Source organism: Nothobranchius furzeri, chromosome 5 (assembly GCF_043380555.1).
Source record: "Nothobranchius furzeri strain GRZ-AD chromosome 5, NfurGRZ-RIMD1, whole genome shotgun sequence".
Taxonomy (NCBI): Eukaryota; Metazoa; Chordata; class Actinopteri; order Cyprinodontiformes; family Nothobranchiidae; genus Nothobranchius; species Nothobranchius furzeri.
Window position 1 is genome coordinate 16,624,908 of NC_091745.1, and position 20,623 is coordinate 16,645,530.

The 20,623-nt window shown below is 39.8% G+C and overlaps 1 protein-coding gene across 1 annotated transcript; it reads right to left on the reverse strand.

Moving 5' to 3' along the window:
- Positions 1–713: 713 nt before the first annotated feature.
- On the reverse strand, positions 714–17,348 carry rab5c (RAB5C, member RAS oncogene family). Its single transcript, XM_015953868.3, has 6 exons — positions 17,210–17,348; positions 8,390–8,717; positions 6,004–6,155; positions 4,805–4,927; positions 4,639–4,732; positions 714–1,040 (listed from the first exon to the last, which is right to left on the reverse strand). The coding sequence occupies exons 2-6, from the start codon at positions 8,553–8,555 to the stop codon at positions 913–915; spliced, it is 663 nt and encodes a 220-aa protein (XP_015809354.1). The 5' UTR covers positions 8,556–8,717; positions 17,210–17,348; the 3' UTR covers positions 714–912.
- Between the last annotated feature and the right edge of the window lie 3,275 nt (positions 17,349–20,623).

A 20,623-nucleotide genomic window follows, 5' to 3' on the forward strand; every position in this document is an offset into this window, starting at 1 on the left:
AGATGAATTATAAACTTGAAACTTCTGTTACAAATACAAGATGTGATTTGGTCATGAAAACAGATCTTTGCTTTATGTTTTTGCCATTTTTACACAGATCCTCTAGAAAGATTACATGAATGCTAAAATTACATTACAGGTGAAAGGGTTAGTTTAATTTACTGCATATGGTCTGATAACAGATGAATGACTAAAACCTTTGGAGTGAAGGTTTTAAAAAAATCATACTGACCAGCTTGTGTCAAAAGAAACAGTAATAATAGCAATAACAATATTAATCAATCTACAGAGCTCTATAAGGAAAGAAATCTGTCCGTCTGGTGCTCTCCCGGTGGAAACCTCTAGTCTCGTCTAGCTGATCAGGACCCAGTCAGAAAGGGACGCTGCAGAAACCTTGCTCTGACACATATGAGACATTAATAGTGCGCTGTCAAAGCGAGGACTAGCAGCGAAAAGACAAAGCCTTTTTTACTCCATCCTGTTAATTTATTTTCCTCTACACAAACACAGAAGTGAACAAGACGATCCTATTAAGTGCAGTTGGTAATGACGTGGGTTTTTTCCTCCTTCCATAAATGGGAATTATTTTTTTGTTTCCCGCCAAGGTGACGTCAAATGTTCATCAAAAAAGAAGTCATGGATCGACAAGTCCTGGGGTAAAAACATGATTCTGTAATTCGGCCTATAGGGTTGATTTCTTGGTCGATTTGGTGGGGGGGGGGGGGGGGGGGGGGGTCATCAGCCAGAATCATGTGGCTCTTTACTGGCCAGTGGACTCGATGGACAAACAGTTAACTGGTGTTGTGAGGGTAGCTGGACTGACCAGCAGGATGTTGTTTGACAGCTGGCTGATTTCTGGTCTGGTTGATCGAAGCTGTAGATTGGTTGGGTCAGCTGACTCAATGCTTTAGTTTAGTTCCCACCCCCACAGCACTGGCCGCTTCGACCCTGCGGCGCTGCCTCCTGCAGGTCCACGCCACCTCTGGCTCGTCCACCAGTGGCCGCTCCACCCTGAGGCTCGTTCTTCGGAAGCTTCTTGGCTGTTGTGGAATACAAAAATAACCACTTTATTTCACAATACACAACTTTAAATGACCACTTTTTAACCTAAAGAGTTAATCGTTTAACCGTTCCACTCAATGGAACCAAAGCACAAGTAGTCTTTGTTACTGCTTTGATCAGTTAAGCCCGATTTATATGACTCCATTAACTCAAGCATGGAGTCGTGCACATGCATCGACAGAAAGGTTTTCACTTCAGACTTCGTCAGCCGATTTCTGGTCTCCCCACCTGGAGTGTTGTAAAGTAATTCCCAACCAGGACAACAGAGGGCGCAGCGCTTTTCAAGGGTATCCTGCCACCATTACAGTCATGTAACTGGTCCACATTAGTGCACTTACTATTGTGTTTACATCGTTTATGTATTTTAGAAACTTTTTAACACGGACAAATTTGTCCCTCATTCTCCTCCGCCTCTTTGTGCAATAGACAGCTCTAAATCCATGTTTCTCATCGTTTCTGTCCACGAATAAAACACTGGCGTATTGTTGTACTCCTTCAGATATATATATATATATAGCAGCGAGGTGTGTTGAAGCGGTCATCAGCTGATGGAGAGCTAAAGGGGCAGATGTTTAAGCGCATCGGGGCAGCGAGGAACGAGAAAGTTGTGTTCAGGCTGGAGATCACACCAGATTCGCTGCTGCAGGCGTGAATCTGCAGGTCTGCAGCATCCCCTTCTTGGTGGGACAGCGGGACTTCCCATGTAAGGAAGGTCCCATCAGATCACACCAGATTTGCTGCTGCAGGCAGGCAGATCATTAATTCCCCGTCATGATGTTTCATCTTCCCATCATCCTCCTCCATTCATCCAACTGGAACCAGTTGGTGCTCTTGATCATAGCCAGAATATGTCACGCCTGCTCTGGTGTTAAAAGTTAGTAAATTTAAATCCTAGATCATAGTTGTGCCTGTTCTGTCATTTTTCACCCATTTACTGCCGGAAAACCGGAAAAGCTTCTGCCAATCAATTCGAAAACGGATTATAAAAGAACGGATAAGGCTCGAAATGCGAAGATTCTTCCTGATGTAAGAGGTGAGTCTCTACTTTGTTTTAGTAGTATCGGCATTAACTTCACAGAGCACAACGTTTTGTGACTCAAACAGTGAAACACTAAAAAACGCTGGCAGCGAAGAGCTTTTCTGATCAGGAAATGGCCGGCAGTGAACGAGTTAAGGACTTTTATTTATAAATGTGTTTTTACTACATTATGAGTAATAGAAATGTTAATAAAAATACCCAATTATACAAACAAGTGAAACTGGAAAAATTAGGATCTGGTGCAAAGTCCACTTATTTCAGTAATTCAACTAGACAGAGAGACAATATAAAGGCTCAGGGACCCTTTACAGGTGTTGTCTATTTGCAGTTATGCATTTTAGTATATTTGGTCTTGTTTCATATCAGGGCTGGGGGTAAACGATTATTTTTAAAATGATTATTCTGATGATTATTTTATCGAATAGTCGACTATTCTAATGACTATTTAGACAATTAATCTAATGATTATTTTTCTATTGCACAGTTAATAAAAACCAAAAAAATCTCAAATAAATTCCTCTAAAAAATTGATAAAGTGTTACTGTAAGAGAATAAACACTACAGGCCTTCCATTTTGTAAAACACTGCTTTTATTGTGTTGGTTGGTTATGTTCTGGTGACGTGTAGAACTTGGGAGTGCAGGCTGCTGCCTGAGAGGTGGTTGGAGACGGAGTGTCTCCATGCTGCTTTGTTTTGGTCACTTATGTGCGTGAGGCGAGTGGTGTTACGACTCTTCCTGGGGAGTTTGGCTCGTGTGCAAAAAGGAAGGGACAACAACGGGATTTAAAAGTTAAAATGATGATCAGGTTTATTTACAATTACAAAAAAAACATAAACCTTTCCATCCACAGGTTGGGAATAATAAAACTAATTCTGCCTGTGGGGAATTAAAACAACGGTACAAATAACTAGGGATGTCCCACTGGGCAAAGATTACTGGGTTCTGGACCAAAATAAGGATCTCCAAAGGTCCAAACTCTAAACTGGGTGGTTAAACCAAACTCAAGGTGATATTTTAAACTAAACCGAAAACCCACAACACTCTAAATGTAACAAAAGGGAGATCTACGCCACAAAAAAGATGAACTCTAAACCAAAACGTAACAGCTTATCCAAACGCAAGAAGCTGTTAGCGAAAATGCTAACAGTAGCTTTACCAACGTTACGTTCAAGTTACCAAGTTTAAATAAACCAAAAACACCCAGCAGCAAACAGACCAGCACAGAGGAGAGACTGCTACCACCAAAACAGCTCTCCTAATGTCTGAAAGAAGCTCCTTAATGAAGGGAGAAACGCTCCCGGTGATTTTCTACATCTGCGGTAGAGACGGAGCAGCGCATCTGACCCCGGAAGTTGTTGTGCCGGGAGACGAAGGCGGGCAAAACAGGAAAGGAATCTAGTAGCGGATGGACATTATTCCGGGTCTTCGGTATTTGGCGGAGATGTTAGTGAAGGCGGAGAAGAGGGCGAACTAGAGGAAAAACATGCAGATCCCTCCTCTATTTACAAACTCCTGGGGATGCAACAAGTGGGCGTGGTGCGTCGACTACCGGATCTGACGTGGACAAGGTTTTAGAATCGAGCCGTCGACGTCATTGACGCTTCGCTACAGCCCAACATATCACACAGTGACATCTGAATAATTAAATGCATTTTTTGGAAATTAAAAAGCTTTAGTTTAAAGTAATAATAATCATGTCTAATGTTTGATTCTCTGCCTCATTATTTTTCATTTAAAAAATTGCTCTGAGGGCACATTTACCCGAACGATTAAAATGTGATTAATTAAGATTAATTTATAACATAGCCTCTATTTAATTAAATTCATTTTTTTAACTCATTCACTGCCATTTGCATTTTTTTACTGTTTGAGCATCAGAACGAGCCCCCGCGCTAAGAGAACACACATCTCAGCCCTGAAGCCGATCTTCATCCGCATACGTCACACGTCACATGATCAGGAAGCAGACCATCCATGTATTAGGAGATCGTTTAGGGCCGTTCCTGTAAAGAAAATGAGGCGCGAATCGGAAAAGCTTCTGCCGATCACAATTCAACAACGGATTATGAAAGAACGGATAACGCTCGAAACACGTGGATTCTTCCTGATGTAAGAGGTGAGTCTTCGCTTTGTTTTGGTGTCGACATCATCCTAGAGCGAAACGTTATGTGACTCTTAAAAAAACTGTAAAAACGGTGAGAAACGCTGGCAGCGAAGGCCGTTAGCGATCAGGAAATGGCTGGCAGTGAATGAGTTAATCAAGTCTCACCCTAATTAATATATACACACACACTTGAGATAAGAGGTAAAAATCCAATCAAACACAACAGAACGCTACTATAATCATTTAAAAATCTGAAGGCATCGACCTAAAGTGAGTTCTATGAAATCAAGCCAAGCATTACTCAGTTGTGTTCTGAAATGAAAATAATTAAAAAACTAAAATGTTAACTATTAATCCAGATAACTGCTGATTAAATTGCAGCTTATCTAAATGATTAACAAACTATCAGTTTCTATTCTGAGGAGAACTCACCTATAGCCATAAAGATCTCATTGACATTCATGGCCGTTTTGGCTGAAGTTTCCATGAAGAGCAAACTGTTGTCGTCAGCGTACGCCTGTGCTTCCTAAGAAACAAAGTGAAGGAATGAGAACATAATGACCTGGTGGACAAACTGACAGCGTTCGTTCGTCCTTACCTGGAAGTCTACAGCCCTCTTGCTGGCCAGGTCAGCTTTGTTTCCTGCCAGAGCGATAACGATGTTGGGACTGGCTTGTCGCTGCAGCTCTTTCACCCAGTTCTTTGCACGTGTGAATGTATCCTTTAAAAGAATAAAGCTTTTTAAATCTCTGATGCAGCTTTGTATGTTGCTTTATATTACAAGAGCAAAGCTCTGTAGCTGCAGGTTAGTGTCCTTTGCCCGTGTCTGGCTAAGGTAGGGAAGGGTACCTTTGATGTCAGAAACCAGGAAGTATTAAGACTTTTATCCAAAGCAAGTGTTTAATAATTATTTAAATCACTTTTTTAATTACATATATATTATTTTTCCAATATATAACCATATTTGATAAATATGATAACATACAACTGTTTGTATTTTTTTCATCGTAGTGTTGTATAAAATTCTTTATTATGGAAACCTTTAACAACAACCGTTTCTAAATTATGCAAAAACAAACCCAGCTCATGTATTCCTAATCCTCTTCTATGCCCTCTGGAATAACTCTGATGAGGAGACCACATATTATAAACTACAAATGAAACTAAAGCAAACGTTGACACGTACAACAGTTTGTATTATAATATTGTGGTGTTCCACAAACTAAACCCAGCTCCATGTACTCCTTTTCCTCTCCTTTCTCTTCTGGACAAACTGTGATGGTGGGTCCTTGTAGTTTTATAAACTACAAATTACACTGAAGCAAACATCTTTGCTGTGAACTAAATTTACTGTGCATCATCGTTCCTTTTGCCGTTCATTTTCAAACTGTTTATTTTTCCTACTCGGAAGTTGGAATTTCTGAGGAGAAAGTGAACGCACCATTAGCTATGTAAAACAAAAACTAAACTGTCAAGCTAACGTTATCTTAAACAGTTTATTTAGCTGCTGGAGCAGATTAAGATGCCTCAACCTCAGATCTTTATTGCTGGTTACATCATCACCCAATAGCCCATCGCATTTAGTGAAGTGGGCCCAAACTTCAGAACGCTTCCTCTCTTTGTTTACAGCTCGCCCACAGTGGCTGACATTATGCTCTTGCGCGTGGCACAAGTACCGAAACAAGGCACCGTTTCATATGGCATGAATCGGTATTCAGTCTGTACTAGAATTCGGTCGGTGCCTTAAAAAGTACCGTATTGGGTACTCATCCCTAGGCTAAGGTCAACTCTACTTACTGTGTTGGTGATATCAAAGACAACAATGGCAGCCTGAGCTCCTCTGTAGTACATTGGTGCCAAGCTGTGATATCGCTCTTGTCCAGCAGTGTCCCAAATCTCAAACTTGACTGTTGTATCGTCCAAACATACCGTCTGCGTGAGGAAGGCAGCTGAGGAAAAAAAGACGTCAGAAACCAGGAAGTATTAAGACTTTTATCCAAAGCAAGACTCGAGTAGTAAAGGTTCACAAGAAAATACTGCAACAAATATAAAAACAAGCAACCATTTTAGTTTGTGCTGGTGAAACCGTTAAAACACCTGGAGTCCAGTGTCTTCATCCGCCATGACGAGGACCAATTTATTTCATCAATACCTCTTTCTCCTAATGAAAACGAGATGACGACTAGCCAAAAAAAGCTCTTAGGTGACTAAAACATGACAAGACGTGCGGGAGTTCTTGTGCAGGAGACTGGGCAAAAAATATTCTCAAAATTTTATATATTGTGTAGAATAGACTGAATGCTCCATAAGTGTCCACTCTGTTAAGAAATTCACAATGTGCTTTTGTGAAAATCTGACTGATGCACAGATCTGCAACAATAAATTCTCTATAGGGAGCTTAAGGCTATTTCCGGACCATGGGTCCCCGGAAGGAAAAAAAAGAAAAAAAATGCAAGTCAACGGGGCTAAAAACGCCATTTTCTAACCCTTTTTTTTAAGCATTATGGATTTCACATATGATGTCAGTAAATTTTAAAGACTCATTCTGATGCTAAGAAAGCTCTGATTTATTAACAAGGCAACAGTTATTTTAGGTTTTGTGGGAAATTAAATCCAAGACTACAAATGCACATCACCAAATTGACGCCATCAAACCACAAACGGAGAAGAGAAGAGGAAAACTGGCTGTAAGTTTGGCAAACTTCAAATCCTTCCTTCAGGAGGAAAGAGCCACCATAAATGTGGCCATGTGGTAAGTAGCAGCTACGCTAGGGGAGGAGATTCTGTGGTGACGTCATATATGCGACGTACCAACGCCTGATCTGTAGTCATGCTAATTATGAACTTTTACAAGCTGATAAATCTCAATGTATGTGACTTCAGATCGTGATCAGACATCAGATAAAGGATCGAGTTGAGAAACACAGACATGAAGAACATTCCAGTTCATGAAGAGAAGCTCTAGTGAATTCCTCTGACATGATCAGCTGGTTCTCACATGATGAGGAAATTGACTCTTTCGTACTGAGCTCAGACTTTAAAGCTTTTAATCTTTAACCGGCCGTGCAGCTGACCACAGGTTCAGCACAGAAACGAAATGCTGACTATGCTCTAATTCACACCGCCAATCACTGATTTTCCATGTTTAACTTTTTACTTCTAGATGTGTTCAAGTCAATCAGGAAAAAAAATCTTCACTATAGTTGGAGATGAAGTGAAATCAGCCAATTCACAGCTGAGTTAAAGAGGTTGGTATGGATCCTTAAAAGTCAGAGTCAGTGAACGACTCATCACTGCCACATCAAACTTGACCTCAGTGTAACAGTTAGTTAGCTGTAAGGGCTAGCTTGAAGTAATCAGTTGTGGATGTACCTCCACCTGAATCAGGATAAGCTGGAGGAGAAAGTGGCTTCAGGCAGCAGGATCTGGATTCCCATTTCCTGATTTTTGGACATCTTGCCTCTGACTGGATAACAGCAACACAACTCTACCACTGATTATGTTTCAAACTCTGAGGAAAAATTACAGCTTTCTCTGAAAAATCTGCTTAATGTTTGTTCAACGTTTCCCATTGTAAAAGTTACAAAAACAATAAGTTTAACATTCCTCTCCCCCCCCCCCCCCCCCACACACACACACACCTTTTTGTTTCCAATACCCTCACTGGACCCACAAAGAGCTTTCATTTATAAAATGTATTCCAAGAAATCATAGAAAACAAAAAGAAAATTCAATATGCCCGTTTATGGATAAGAAGTCCAGAATTCTGCCGAGTCAGCTTTTCCTCTTTAAAAACAGGTTTTACTGGTCCTCTTTCTGCTTGAACTGCGGACTGAAATGACGAAAACCTGTAAGGTATCAGTTCCAGTGTGCTGGTAGGAACATGCTGTGATCTGCTTCAGTACTTTAGTTTTTAATCGAGGGTTCGACATAGTCCAATAGATACAAACCTATCGTGGATCTGGAATAAAGGAAATACTTTACAGACTATGGAGAGAAAGTGTTGATTTGGGTTTCACAAAATTTTTTTGATCGTTACAAACTTCAAACTCTCAGACATTCTTGTAACCATCAGTTTGACTCCAAACACAATGAATGCTTTCCCACAACACGACAAACGTGTGTGTGTGTGTGTGTGTGTGTGTGTGTGGACACACACAAATGAAACTACCACCTCTCTCACCTCCAATAGTGCTCTCCTGGTACTCGTGGAACTGGCCTTTGACAAAACGCAGCACCAGGCTGGACTTCCCCACTGCCGACTCTCCCAGCAGCACCAGTTTAAACTGACAGATCTTGTTGCTCGCTGCGGTGCCGTTGGTCCGTGCTGGTCCGCCTCGACCTGCCATGTTGAAATGTCGAAAACTGAAAAATAAACTCTGCGGAGGGGAAGAGGGTGTGTGGGTGACTAAAGGGCCGTGCTTAGTGCAGGAGGATGGTGAAGCCGACCAGGTAAGTTCAGCTCATGCAGCTGGTTCTTATGGAGGAAGATGATGCCTCACTTGTTGGAACTGGAAAACACAAAGAAAACAAGTTTTTGCTAAGCAAGCACAATCTAAGCAACTAGAAAGTGTACAAGAGCTTTTTTTTTGGCTCGTTATCAAAAACTTTACAACATCAAACTGTGTTGAGCCTCAGCACGGTGGTGACAAGGTGATAGTTTACTTTGTTTAGTATAAACAAGAGCTTCAATTGTGCCCCGTTTGGCTCCCACGGCTGCACATATCAAAGCCATTAACTCACTTGGCTGACTTACACCCTGTTGATTAATCAAAACTGCAAAAACATCATTGCCACAGCTTCGAAAATGTGCTCAGTGTCCTTCCTCCTTATTCTAGTTTAGTCACAAACTGTCTTCATGTTGTTCTTCCAAAGCTCTCTCACATTTCACACACTTTGGTTCACAGAAACTAAACTCAAAAGTTCCAGAAGCCGCCAACAAGTAACTCAGTTACTAAATTTGTATCGAACATGTTCAAAATTCCAGAAGCAACAGTGGGGCCCTGCGACTCGTACTACGAAAATGAAGAAAGTTTTAAGGACCAAGTTGACTTGTTTATCAGTACATTAGCACTGGTCTCTAGCATTAATAAATGTCTCATGAGTGGATCTCGGTGGGGAAAAAGCTCTGCAAGAGTTGCTAATGCTAACGGTTAGCTTCTACTTGGCTGAGACATTCTCTGCCATTTCCTAGATGATAAACCAACAACAGCCTTCCCTTTCACAAGTCAAGATGGGATGCTATTTTGACAAGGTGACATGCATTCGAGTGGCTTTTCTAATTCCTGTTTTTTTTTTTTTTGGGGGGGGGGGGTGCAGCTAATGCAATAAATAGTGGTGGAAAACCATTTTCACGTTCATCTGCATGTGAAACTCAGCATGATTGATCATGTATTAAGAATAATAACTAAAATGGTTTTTTCATTGAACTCGCTCTTTAATCCTCTGGAGGCAGGCGTTGCAGATTTGCAGCATTAAAACCTGCCTACCTGGTTACTCCACACACGTATTTCATGAGCATTTTTTAACTCAGAAGTACCTCTGAAGGACTCAGTTGTTCGTCCTTTTATCAAAACTTATTGAGACTGAGAGGGTTAACATATTTTTCTTAATCTTGGTAGCCCAGCCCAGTGAAATACTGGTTTGACTTGGGTGGCAGACATGAAAACCAGTATCTCAATGAGCAGAGAATGTTGCGAGGAATTTTCAAAAAAAAAAAAAAAAAGTCTTAAAAAACATTTGCAAGGGTAACTGATTGCCTTACGTGAGACTCGCAGCCTCACCGTCACGCCGCAGTAAATTTTACTATCTTCAATGAAAATTTTATAACAGATTTCCTTTAAGGTGTGAATAGTTGTTCCAAGCACTTGTAACTCATCACTTATTCTCCGAGTAAGAAATTGCAAGAAATGCAAATTTGGTATGGGCTGATGACCAAATTGAGACATTTTTGAAACACTTATGCACAGAGACAACGTGCTAAACTATAACAATTTGTTCCCTTTGATGTCATAATTCCCACAAAACAGGCCAACACTGCCCGTCCAACAAAGTCACCACCAAAAAAGGTCATACACTAATATTTTGTTTGACTACAGCACACATTCGCTGTGGCTTTTTTTCTATAAGCTTCCCATCCAGTGTTGCAGTAATGTTTCACAAAGATCTTGTATTGATGATTGCAGAGACTGACCGCTGCACAAAGCCTTCTCCAGCACATCCCAAAGATTCTCATTGGGGTTCAGGTCTGGACTCTGTGGTGGTCAATCCATGTGTGAAAATGTCTCATGCTCCCTGAAACAATCTTGAACACTTTGACCCACATGAATCCTGGCATTGTCATCTTGGAATAAGCCCGTACGATCAGGGAAGAAAACATCTATTGATGGAATAACCTGGTCATTCAGTATTTTCAGGTAGTCAGATGACCTCATTCTCAGAGCACATCCTGTTGCTGAACCTAGACCTGACCAACTGCAGCAAGCCCAGATCATAAACCCATTTTAGTCATTTCTGCATCTCCTTCGATGTTTCTCTGCTTTCTCTGCATGCGAATTATCTGACCCTTCTCAAACAGACCATCTTTTCCACAACCACCAGATGTATCTTTTCACATGATTGTTTAGGAAACGAGAAACAACTCATTGCACCAGTTGAGGTTAAATAACTTGCCATGCTGTAATTATCCAATAGGAGGCTCGTACCAATTTGCTTAGTTGAATGCAGATGGAAACTTGTTTTTTGATGGGCAGTAGGGCTGAATGAATAATTGCAATGTGCAATTAAATTACGATGTGTCAAAAGGATTTCCTAATTGCAAAGGCTGCAATTTGACTGGCAGCAAGTGGTTAGCACAATGCTAATATACATGGAAAAACCCATAGGGATGCTAATGGTAATATCGCGGACTACATTTTACAAATTACAAATTAGGAACGTGCCAAATTATAAAATTTGGAGTCTGAAGAAAAAGTAAAAACTGCCATAAATCAAGTAAGTACAGACAGATATTTTAGTAAATCTAGAAAACCGTCAGTGACTATAACTCCACTGAGTTTTGGCTAGCAGCTATCGATGTAACTACGGAAGCTCTGCATGGACAAGACATCAAAAACTCAAAACACAAAAGACCTCAATAAATGGTAAACACTTCTTTCCTGCTAATAAATTTTCATAGTTGATGCTAATACATATGCTCCTTCAAGGGATGTGCTCCTGGCTGCAAAGCATTGTACCTTCACATACAAAATTTTGAGTTTACTTGTTGACATGATATGTAGATAAATCTGTAGATACATAAACTTGTTTATATTCAGTACAAGTTACATAGAATTTTTTTGCTTCCGTTAGTTGAAAAATATGAGAAAATAATCATGAATTAAATCACAATTGCAATATTGAAGAAAAAAATGCAATTAGATTACTTTCCAGAATCGTTCAGCCCTAATGAGCAGTGTATAATTTTTTTTCCCCTGAACCCACATCTCAAAATTATCTAAAATAGATCTGGAGTCAGGATAAAGATGAATGAAAATTTGAACCAATTTAAAACATGAAAATGAAACAAATCTACATCAAGTCTGACCCAAACACATCCTAAAGCAAGGACATGAATATTTAAATATTGTGAGTCAATTGTGAACAGATCTCTGCTTCAACAAGTTTAGATTCCCGTGACTGTTTCCATGTATTATGACTTTTACATAATGACCCCCCCCCCAACCCCTACCCCCCCACACACAAACATGTTGCTATAAAAATGTAGACACTTAAAAATGTGGACCAACTTCGCAAAGAGTAAATAAAACATAGGGTTGACTATATTTCATTCACCTTAATCTTTTAAAAAATAAAGTTTTGAGGTTTCAACATGAGACCAGTTATGTGTTTGCTGCTCATCAGCCAAACATGAGCATCTAAAACCGCGTCTAGTTTTTTTTTTTTTTAAGCAGGTGATACTTGTGAGGTCAGCCAGCTTCTGCTCGGTGAATGGACAGGAAACAACTCAGCTAAAAGCAGGAAGTGAAGATTGCAGAACACATTTAACTGCTGAGTTCAACAAATCCAGCTTCGTCAGACAACTTGACGCAGTCACAAAACTACATGAAGATGGGATGTGGGGGAGAGGAAAGTTTAGGACGAAGGAAGCCAAAGGAATGGCATCACTGCATGTAGATTACTGGCTTTTAGCTCAGCGTGCTGTTGAGCAGGGTCTAATCTTTAGCATGTGACAGGAGATCACAGCTTTGGCCATTAAATATTCAGAACTTTACATGTTTATTTTTTTACAATGCAGCAGTATATCATCTATAGAAAGAGTAGCAGTAAACATTTATAGTATGCACTACAGATGTTTGAAAATTACAGTTAAGCATGCTTTAAAATCTTTCTACTCATGACATCATCTTAAAGGAGGATTGACACAAGTACACCCACCTCCATTTGTAGCAGAAAAGTTCAACTATGGGCTAAAAACAAATCACTCTGTAGCTAGCTGACAAGAACTTTCATTTATGCTCACACCATCAAAAATGAGGAAGGAAAGGAAGCGTTATGTTCATTTGGACAGTAAGTCTGTACAGCTAGTTACTCAAGACGTTCCTCTCCAGAGCAACAGATTGTTTTCTTGTAGCAAAAAAGACATGAAGTATTAAATAAATTTAAACTATGTGTTGGATAACAGGATTAGTCTACTTCTAGGTCATTGGAGATAAAGTCTCCTCCAGTGTGAAAATATCCTCAGCAAGGTTATTCTGCTCAACATAGAAATCACTATTTAACACGTTTACTCTGTAAGCTTGGGAACACGCTGCATTTGGTTCTCCACTTTATACAAAAACACAACACTGTGGCACATTTAACATTTTAAGGAGAGTACAGTAATCAGTGTATCTGCATTTGAGCCATGCGATAGATCATGAGAATCAAACAGTCAGAGCTACTATAAAAGCAGAGAAGAGCTGCTACAAGTGCCTGGGAAGCACAGGGAGCCAATGTGCACGGTGTGCGTGTGTGTGTTTGGGGAAAAGAACCATATGGGGAAATATGACTGGGCCCAAAGCCACAGAGAATGCTGGGGTCGTAAATGAGAGAAATGGAGGTGTATTTTTCTGAAACTTGTCAAGATGGCTTTTTAGGACACCACAAGACATGTGGGTTTGCCTTCAGAAGGCGTGGAAATTGATATTTGTATGTACAGAAGGCATACCAAAATAGATGGATTGTTTAGAGCTTAAATCAGTATTTAGTAGCAATATAATTAGCACAACCCTACTTAATTAACACAACCCTACTTAGAACAAAAACAAAAAGTTGGTCTTGTAGTCGTCCACAAATTTTCTTTGCTTTTAGCATAAGCAAGAAATTACTTTTCCTCATATCAAAAATATATAAACACTTATGGAAAATCTCTAATTAATAATGTAAAGGTTGTTAAGTGCCACAGCAGAAACATTAGCACCAGTGAATTTAGGCCATAAAGGGCAGCAGCAGCTGATTGACCCACAGACCAACAACACTGTCAATGACTTCCTTCACACATTTTAAAACATGCATTTAATGCTTAGATGACATCCCTAATAAGCATTGAAACCTTCACAAAGAAGTAGGTCAGAGAGACTGCAGGACGTGGGTCAGGGAGAAAAGGCAGAAGAGCAGTCAGGAGAGGATGTTAAATATTCATCATGGCCTCCTGTTTGCTCTGCTGCCAGCGTGAACAACCAGCAGGGACTGCAGATCATTTAAAACCTAAACGAGAACATTTATGAATGCAAAGTTATAACACCCATCTCAAGTTAAAAAATAGTGTATTGATAATGGGTGAAGCTGTTAAAGATCATGCCTAAAGGTCAAACGTTTACCTCCCTTAAATTTCATCTGAATAGTTTCCAGTAGGGTTGTCACGATACTAAAATTTCAAACTCGATTCGATACTGGAAAAAAAACTCGATACTCGATTTCGATGCTATTTAAAAACACCAATTTATTGAACAAGTTTATTAAAAAAAATAACATTCCTCAATTTATATTGCAAAAATTTCATGTTAAGAATTAAGTGTATAAAGTGCTTAAACCTTTCAAGTATCAGCATTTTTTAAAACGTGCGTACAAAAACTGGTGAAAGTTAACACTTTAAATCATGAATTGTCTCACTATATATACACTATTTGCAGAGTGATGTTTTGCTGCTTAAACTCTGTTTAAGGTGCATTTTTGTCATAAGATGTAATGCCATATGTTTTGTTCTGTACTTTTGAACAACTCTGTTGGTCAATAAAGGGAGAAAATGAATTTCTCCACAGTAGGACAAAGGTACATCTACCGGTAATCATAATAAAAACAGATTGGCGCATGGCAGTGACGTCATTAAAAGCGCCGGTTAATTAGCCGCAGCTAGTCTGTTCACGCCTAGAAATCCCAGACCCGCTCCAAACAAACAGGGGAATCACGTTAATGATTCCTAACAAAACCTTTCGACATTGAGATGTTTTGGTGCAGATAATGTCTTAATTCGAGGCTGCACCATGGGTGCCCGTCCGCACCCGTTATATGGATATACACTGACAGCGATTCGCCGATGGATCTAAATACCCCGGGGAATCCAAGTAGCACCAAAGTTGTCAGCGTGAGTAAACAAACGTACTGCATGCTAGAAATTAAGTCCGGGTTGCAATAAACGGGAGTTTCCTTTAAGCACATGAGCGTGAATATACAACTACGTGTCGGACTTGGTATGCTAATTAAGTTGGGCTTTGAAGCGCCTCCCAAATTCGCTGTTTATGTTTTTGTTTATTTATTTGGCAGACAAAACTTGGATCGGAGACAACTCGCGTGGGAAATTGCAATGTAGCCATGCGGCGTCTTCTTCTTCTGTTTGTCTGGGAGGCGGAGGCTGCTTTACAGCATCTGGCTGTCATGCGTGTCGGTGTACTTGAAGAAGGCTGTGTATAATAGTCCATAATATCGATACCACAGGGATGGAATATCTAATTTAGATACCACTTTTAGTATCGATTTATATCTAGGTATCGATTTTTTTGACAACACTAGTTTCCAGAGCGCTCCATTCCAAGTGGACACTGAGGGCACCTCGAGTCTGAGAAGGTTAAGAAGTGGTCCAGCAAATTGATCTTGCAGAACAAGTTTTGTGAAAACAAGTGAAGACATATGCTGTTCACAAAGGGCGGGGTCCAGTGACAGCTGGTGGGATCTGATAGAAAGGCTGCATTCCCTTTTGTCTCACAATGCCCCATTCACACTTTAAATGTGCACTGATGCTAGGTGTCCCAGGTAAAATGTTCCCCAGAGACGATAAAAAGCCTAAAGATTGAGCATTGCTTTAAGATATAAAAGGAAAACAAAAACCCTTTGGATCCAAAGTGCTTCCAAAGTTTTAGGTCCCAATAAAGGAAGGTTTTACATAACAGAAGAAGCAAAGAAGCTAATCATAAGCACTTTTCAAGGCCAATAGGAAATTACAGGCACTTCCTGTGCTTGTGACTTCTGTGTCTAAAACTCAATGACCAAGTAGAGAAATGCTGACTTTTATTTTTTCATATGAATCAAATCTGCCACACTGATTAATTTAGTAACTTGAAAACTGATTTTACTATTTTGGATGAACAACAACTTGTACTTTCCTCTACTTTTCCACTGTAGGCACCTCTCAGGATGACAACATACCTTCCACAGTCTTATGACATTTTGAATTCATTATTAATAGAAAAATATTGTACTACATTAAAAAGAGAACCCTTATTTTAATTCACTGCTTTTAGTATTATGACTGGTTTGCCAAAATGGGTGGCCATTTTATGAGGACAAAGTCCACACGTCATAAAGACTACATGAGCTCAGAAATTCCTCTGTGCCAAAGTCTGTACTCTGCTCCCGCTAATAAACCCTAAACAGGGTGGTTGGTGGTGTGTGACAATATCTGGTGTCAAATGTAAGCAAACGCACGTGCAGACACATACCTTGCACAGTGCAATGTGCAGAACAGTAACATGCCTGCTGAAATTATGAGATGACACAGCTAAAAACGTCTGTGTGAATTTAAACACCTATAAAAGAGAAACTTCAGTACAAAATGCTGCATTTTTCATTCCAATGTGTGCTTAAATTTACCTCCAGACACTACTGACAAAGAAACACTGATAAGTGACTTTGATAAGCTCTTGACAGCATTTTACTTTTAGTTTACGAAAAGGATCTTCTTTGTAACTTCAATTAAAAAAACATTCAAATGAATTATTCCACTCCTAAGTTTTGAATCCAACCCATTAAACTTTACCATTAAAGTCTGCACAACCATAAGTTAAAATATTTTAAATATTTTCAGTTTGTGGTTAGCTTTAGCAAAAAGCTAAGTCGTTGCTTCAACCTAACTGGACAAGTTTCCTGTTTGATAAATAAATACAGATAATTGATTATTTATGAATATATTCATATGCTAATGTACGAGGTGTTTTAGGGCTTTTAACGTGACACTGACTGGAACTTGGACCAGTTGGTCAAAAAGATTTAATCTTCAACAGTTTGACGTTTATAGCTCATTAGCATTAGCCGAAACGATAACAAACACCAAAGCTGCGCTGCTGAAGGGAAACTTGATTTCTGATAGCATTAGCTTTGTTAGCGCTGTGTCAAAACGTCATTAAGACATTTCTTTGCTCGGATACACGTCGCCAGCTGCTAAACACAGCCTGTTAAAAACTCTGGGCCTTTTTAGTGTCTGCTGCTGCCATGAGACCATGTCGTGTGATTAGTAGCAGCGTTTGTTACGCAGCTTTGTGGACATTTTCAAAACAGTTGGGGCTCTGAAGGCTAGAAGCTCGTAGCCCCACTCGATTCAGTCTAATGGACATTTCGGCTGAGCCCGCACTTGACAAATTACACCGGATTTGACCAAATTATGGCCAACATATTTTTGGCACATTAGTGCATAATATCGCCGCATTTCTCCCTTCACACACGTTCGATCAATTTGAGTAATTTGACTTACATTACTTTTTTTTCTTTTTCTGGCCTCATCGGCAGCGGCTGCCTTCTGCTTCTTGAGGTCTGGCCTTCCCTTCCGGTTAGCAGTTTTTCCGGGAACCTCCCACTTATTCTGTCAGCGGCTGCCAGTCTCATAGACATACAACGACGTAGATGCAAAAAAAAAATGTATGCGTTAACGGCGCCGCCATTTTGGAAAGGACAAGCGCCCCAACCACTTAAAGAATATCCACAAATATGCAACTTTGATTTTTGGATTTTTATAGTAATTTTTGAACTGCTGAACAAAAATTAATACTCTCCTCTTCATACATGCATGCACACACACACTCAGACTGAAAAGTTTTATTTATTTTTACTGCACACGTTCACAACACTTAATTCAAACAGTTCACAGTTCAACCAAAAAAAACTTTCACCAAATATACAACATTAATGAGGAAGTAAATATTTTAGCTTATGTTTTCTGATCATAACTCTTTTAAAACATTCACCTAATCTTGACTGTGGACAAAACAAAGAAGATGACTGTAGATTCCAGAAGAAACACAAATAGGTCACATTGTTTGCATCATGAGAGATGAAGTGGAGGTGATCAAAGAACATAAATACCTTGGTGTCCATCGTCCATGTATGCAACAAACTGACCGGAGACTCAGTAAAGCAATCTACAGGAAGGGACAAAGTAGATTGTACTTCTTCAGGAAGCTCAGGTCTTTCAAAGTTTGCAACAAGTTGCTAGCCCGGCAAGCCAGACTAAATAAATACATTATTATAATCAATATAATATCGCTTTTCAAAGCAAGAATTTGGTCAAGTTCACCAGGCTAGCAAGATGCTGCATATCTTTTGTAAGTCTGTTGTGGAAAGTGTAATCACCTGGGCCATCACCTGTTGCCAGGTGCCAGTATCAGACCTAAAAAGGCTCAACAACCTGTTGAAAAGGCTGGTTCTTAGCTTACTTGATTCAACTGTTTAACAGCTTCTATGTTTTGTATTTTCAGCTGTTGGTATTTGTCAAGCTTGATGTGTTCCTTTGTCCTGATATTACAGTCACTTTTTTCTACTGCCTTGTTCTGTAATCTGCGTGATTGGTTAGCAGTTACTTGATAGTCTTGATTTGTAAGTTCCATCATATCTTAGCAATCTCATTCTCCACCGTTCTCTGTACTTCCTGCTTTGTGGAATTTCCAGCTCACACTTCATTATACTGTTTAAGCCAAGTAGTTGCACTAATAGTGTCGTCCAAATTTGGAGTAAATGGTCAGATGGTCCTTATTTAAATCCCGTGCTACCCAGATTCTAGGGACCTCAATACAGAATGAACAGGTTATAATAATTATAATGATGACATGTTGGCTTGGACACCTCTCAAATGAATAAGGTCCACATTAGATTTTGGGAAATCAGGACATTCTGATGAGAACCAAGCTACTGGAACAAGATGTTCATGATGGGAACAAAGTTTGATGTAAAGGATGTGGGAACTATGCTGGGGCGACTGTGGCTGAAATGGGGAAAGTGGCTGTTCACTGTGTGGAAGGTGAGCTGCTTGATCCCCAGTCCCTAGAGGCTACGTGCCGAAGCATCCTTTGGCAAGAACAACTCAGAGAGTTGCCTTGGGGTGCTATACTGATGGAAGCCCACCGCTCTTCAAAGATCTGTCAAATGCTGACAATGATTTCCCCAGAGGATCAATAAGGTGGTAGAAATCATAAAATTTTAAATCGAAACCTAACATTCAGACTATGAAACTCCCTTGGACCCAGAGTTCCAACATTACCAGTGTAGCATCATGAAGGAACTGTTTTCTGACCTAAAGGTCCCCTCTCCTCCGGAAGAACTAATCTCCTTCTGATATGCTCAATGCCTTTTGATGCCTCTGCATCTAAACTGTTTAACTAGCTATTTGCCTACCCCTACAGCTCAAGAGAAGAAAGAAGACCAAAAACTTTCTCTAATAAATAATGATCAAATACCTGTGTTAGTCCAAATAATCATGTAAAACTCAATGTTAAATCAATCTGTGAAATGAGAATATTAATTACTTGATATCATAATCCTATGATAGTATTTTAATAAGTAATATAACTTTTAAACTACACACTAGACTGATTACACGTAATGTTAATCACATGACACATTCCTTTGTCTCTCCAATCAGAGCTTTCCTTTCTGACGCGTGGCATGATCTGTGCGGTGTTTATATTTGTGTCCAACTCTGATTCGACCATAAATCAAAACATCTGAATTATAAAACTAATTCCCACATCATCCTTAACCAGTTCAAATGTTCTAGAGTTTTGAGCCGGTCACTCATAACTTTTTAACCACAAAGAACCTAGCGACAAGCTGGATGATAAAACCTGTTGCAAGCTCCACCTGACGCAATGCTCCTTCAGAGTAAAAGCTGAACTCACGGACCCTTCAGGGTCCCGCTGACGCTGTCAACCAACTGCCGCTTACCTGGGGGCATTCCAAGACTAGTCTGTCGTACCGTACGCTGTTTCATCGGCTTCGGTGCCAAAAAGGGTTTTGAGAAACTGGCATTCTGGATCTGCAACGGAGGTCTCCACAAGGGTATGTAGCGCAGCAAGATAGCGTCTGAATGCGGTTTTTGAAACTCCGACTATAGTTTAGAGCAAAACATTCGCTCCCACACAGAACTAAGGCATCTCCGGAAACGAGAGTTCTTATTACAACATTCCACATTTACACCATCCATTTTGCCTCATTCACAACTAGATCCATTCATCACATAGTAGTTAGAGTTAGAGTTAGCCTTGTTTTAAATTGTTTAGAAATTAATCTTCTTAAGCTTTTAAACTTGTCTCTCTCTCTCTCTTTGACTCTGGGTTATTACGAAGTGTTACCTAATCCCTGCAATAAAAGTTCCGATCTTCTGGTTAAAGGTGGAATTCAAAGATACATCAAATTAATTCCATATTTTCTATGGAACCTCACCTTTGATGGTTTCCTACGTAAGATGTAACTATTGATCCTCTACACCAGTAAGAATCTGCGATCACAGCTAGGGATAAAAGAGGAACAAAAAATATGCTACAGTGAAGGGGAGGATGTAGGACAGGTGGAGGTGTACATCACCATGTCCATCATCCGAGTATGAATACCAAAACCCATTAACAACGGTGAAGTTAATGCAAAGACAGTTGATCGGAAACCCCAGTCTAAGGTAAAGTTAGACACCTTCAGCCTCTAACTCTTACTAAGGTCTGTCATATAAAACTACATTTAAAAGTCTACTGGAAGATGGGAATATCTTTTAAATATGTTACACTGTTTATCTTTCTCCCCACTAGATGGCGTATCTATAGCATACACACAACTGTGAAGATGAGCTAAACAAGTTAAATCTAACTAATTAAATACATCAAAAATGTTTTTCTTTTCACAGCAT

What these genes read in the sequence shown, in the direction of transcription:
- rab5c (XM_015953868.3), bottom strand. Translation starts at nt 8,555, where the DNA reads ATGGCAGGTCGAGGCGGACCAGCACGGACCAACGGCACCGCAGCGAGC. An exon ending in CCAGGAGAGCACTATTGGAG is followed by an intron (nt 6,156 to 8,389) that starts GTGAGAGAGGTG and finishes TTTTTTCCTCAG; the next exon opens with CTGCCTTCCTCACGCAGACG. An exon ending in TCTTTGATATCACCAACACA is followed by an intron (nt 4,928 to 6,003) that starts GTAAGTAGAGTT and finishes ATTCTTTTAAAG; the next exon opens with GATACATTCACACGTGCAAA.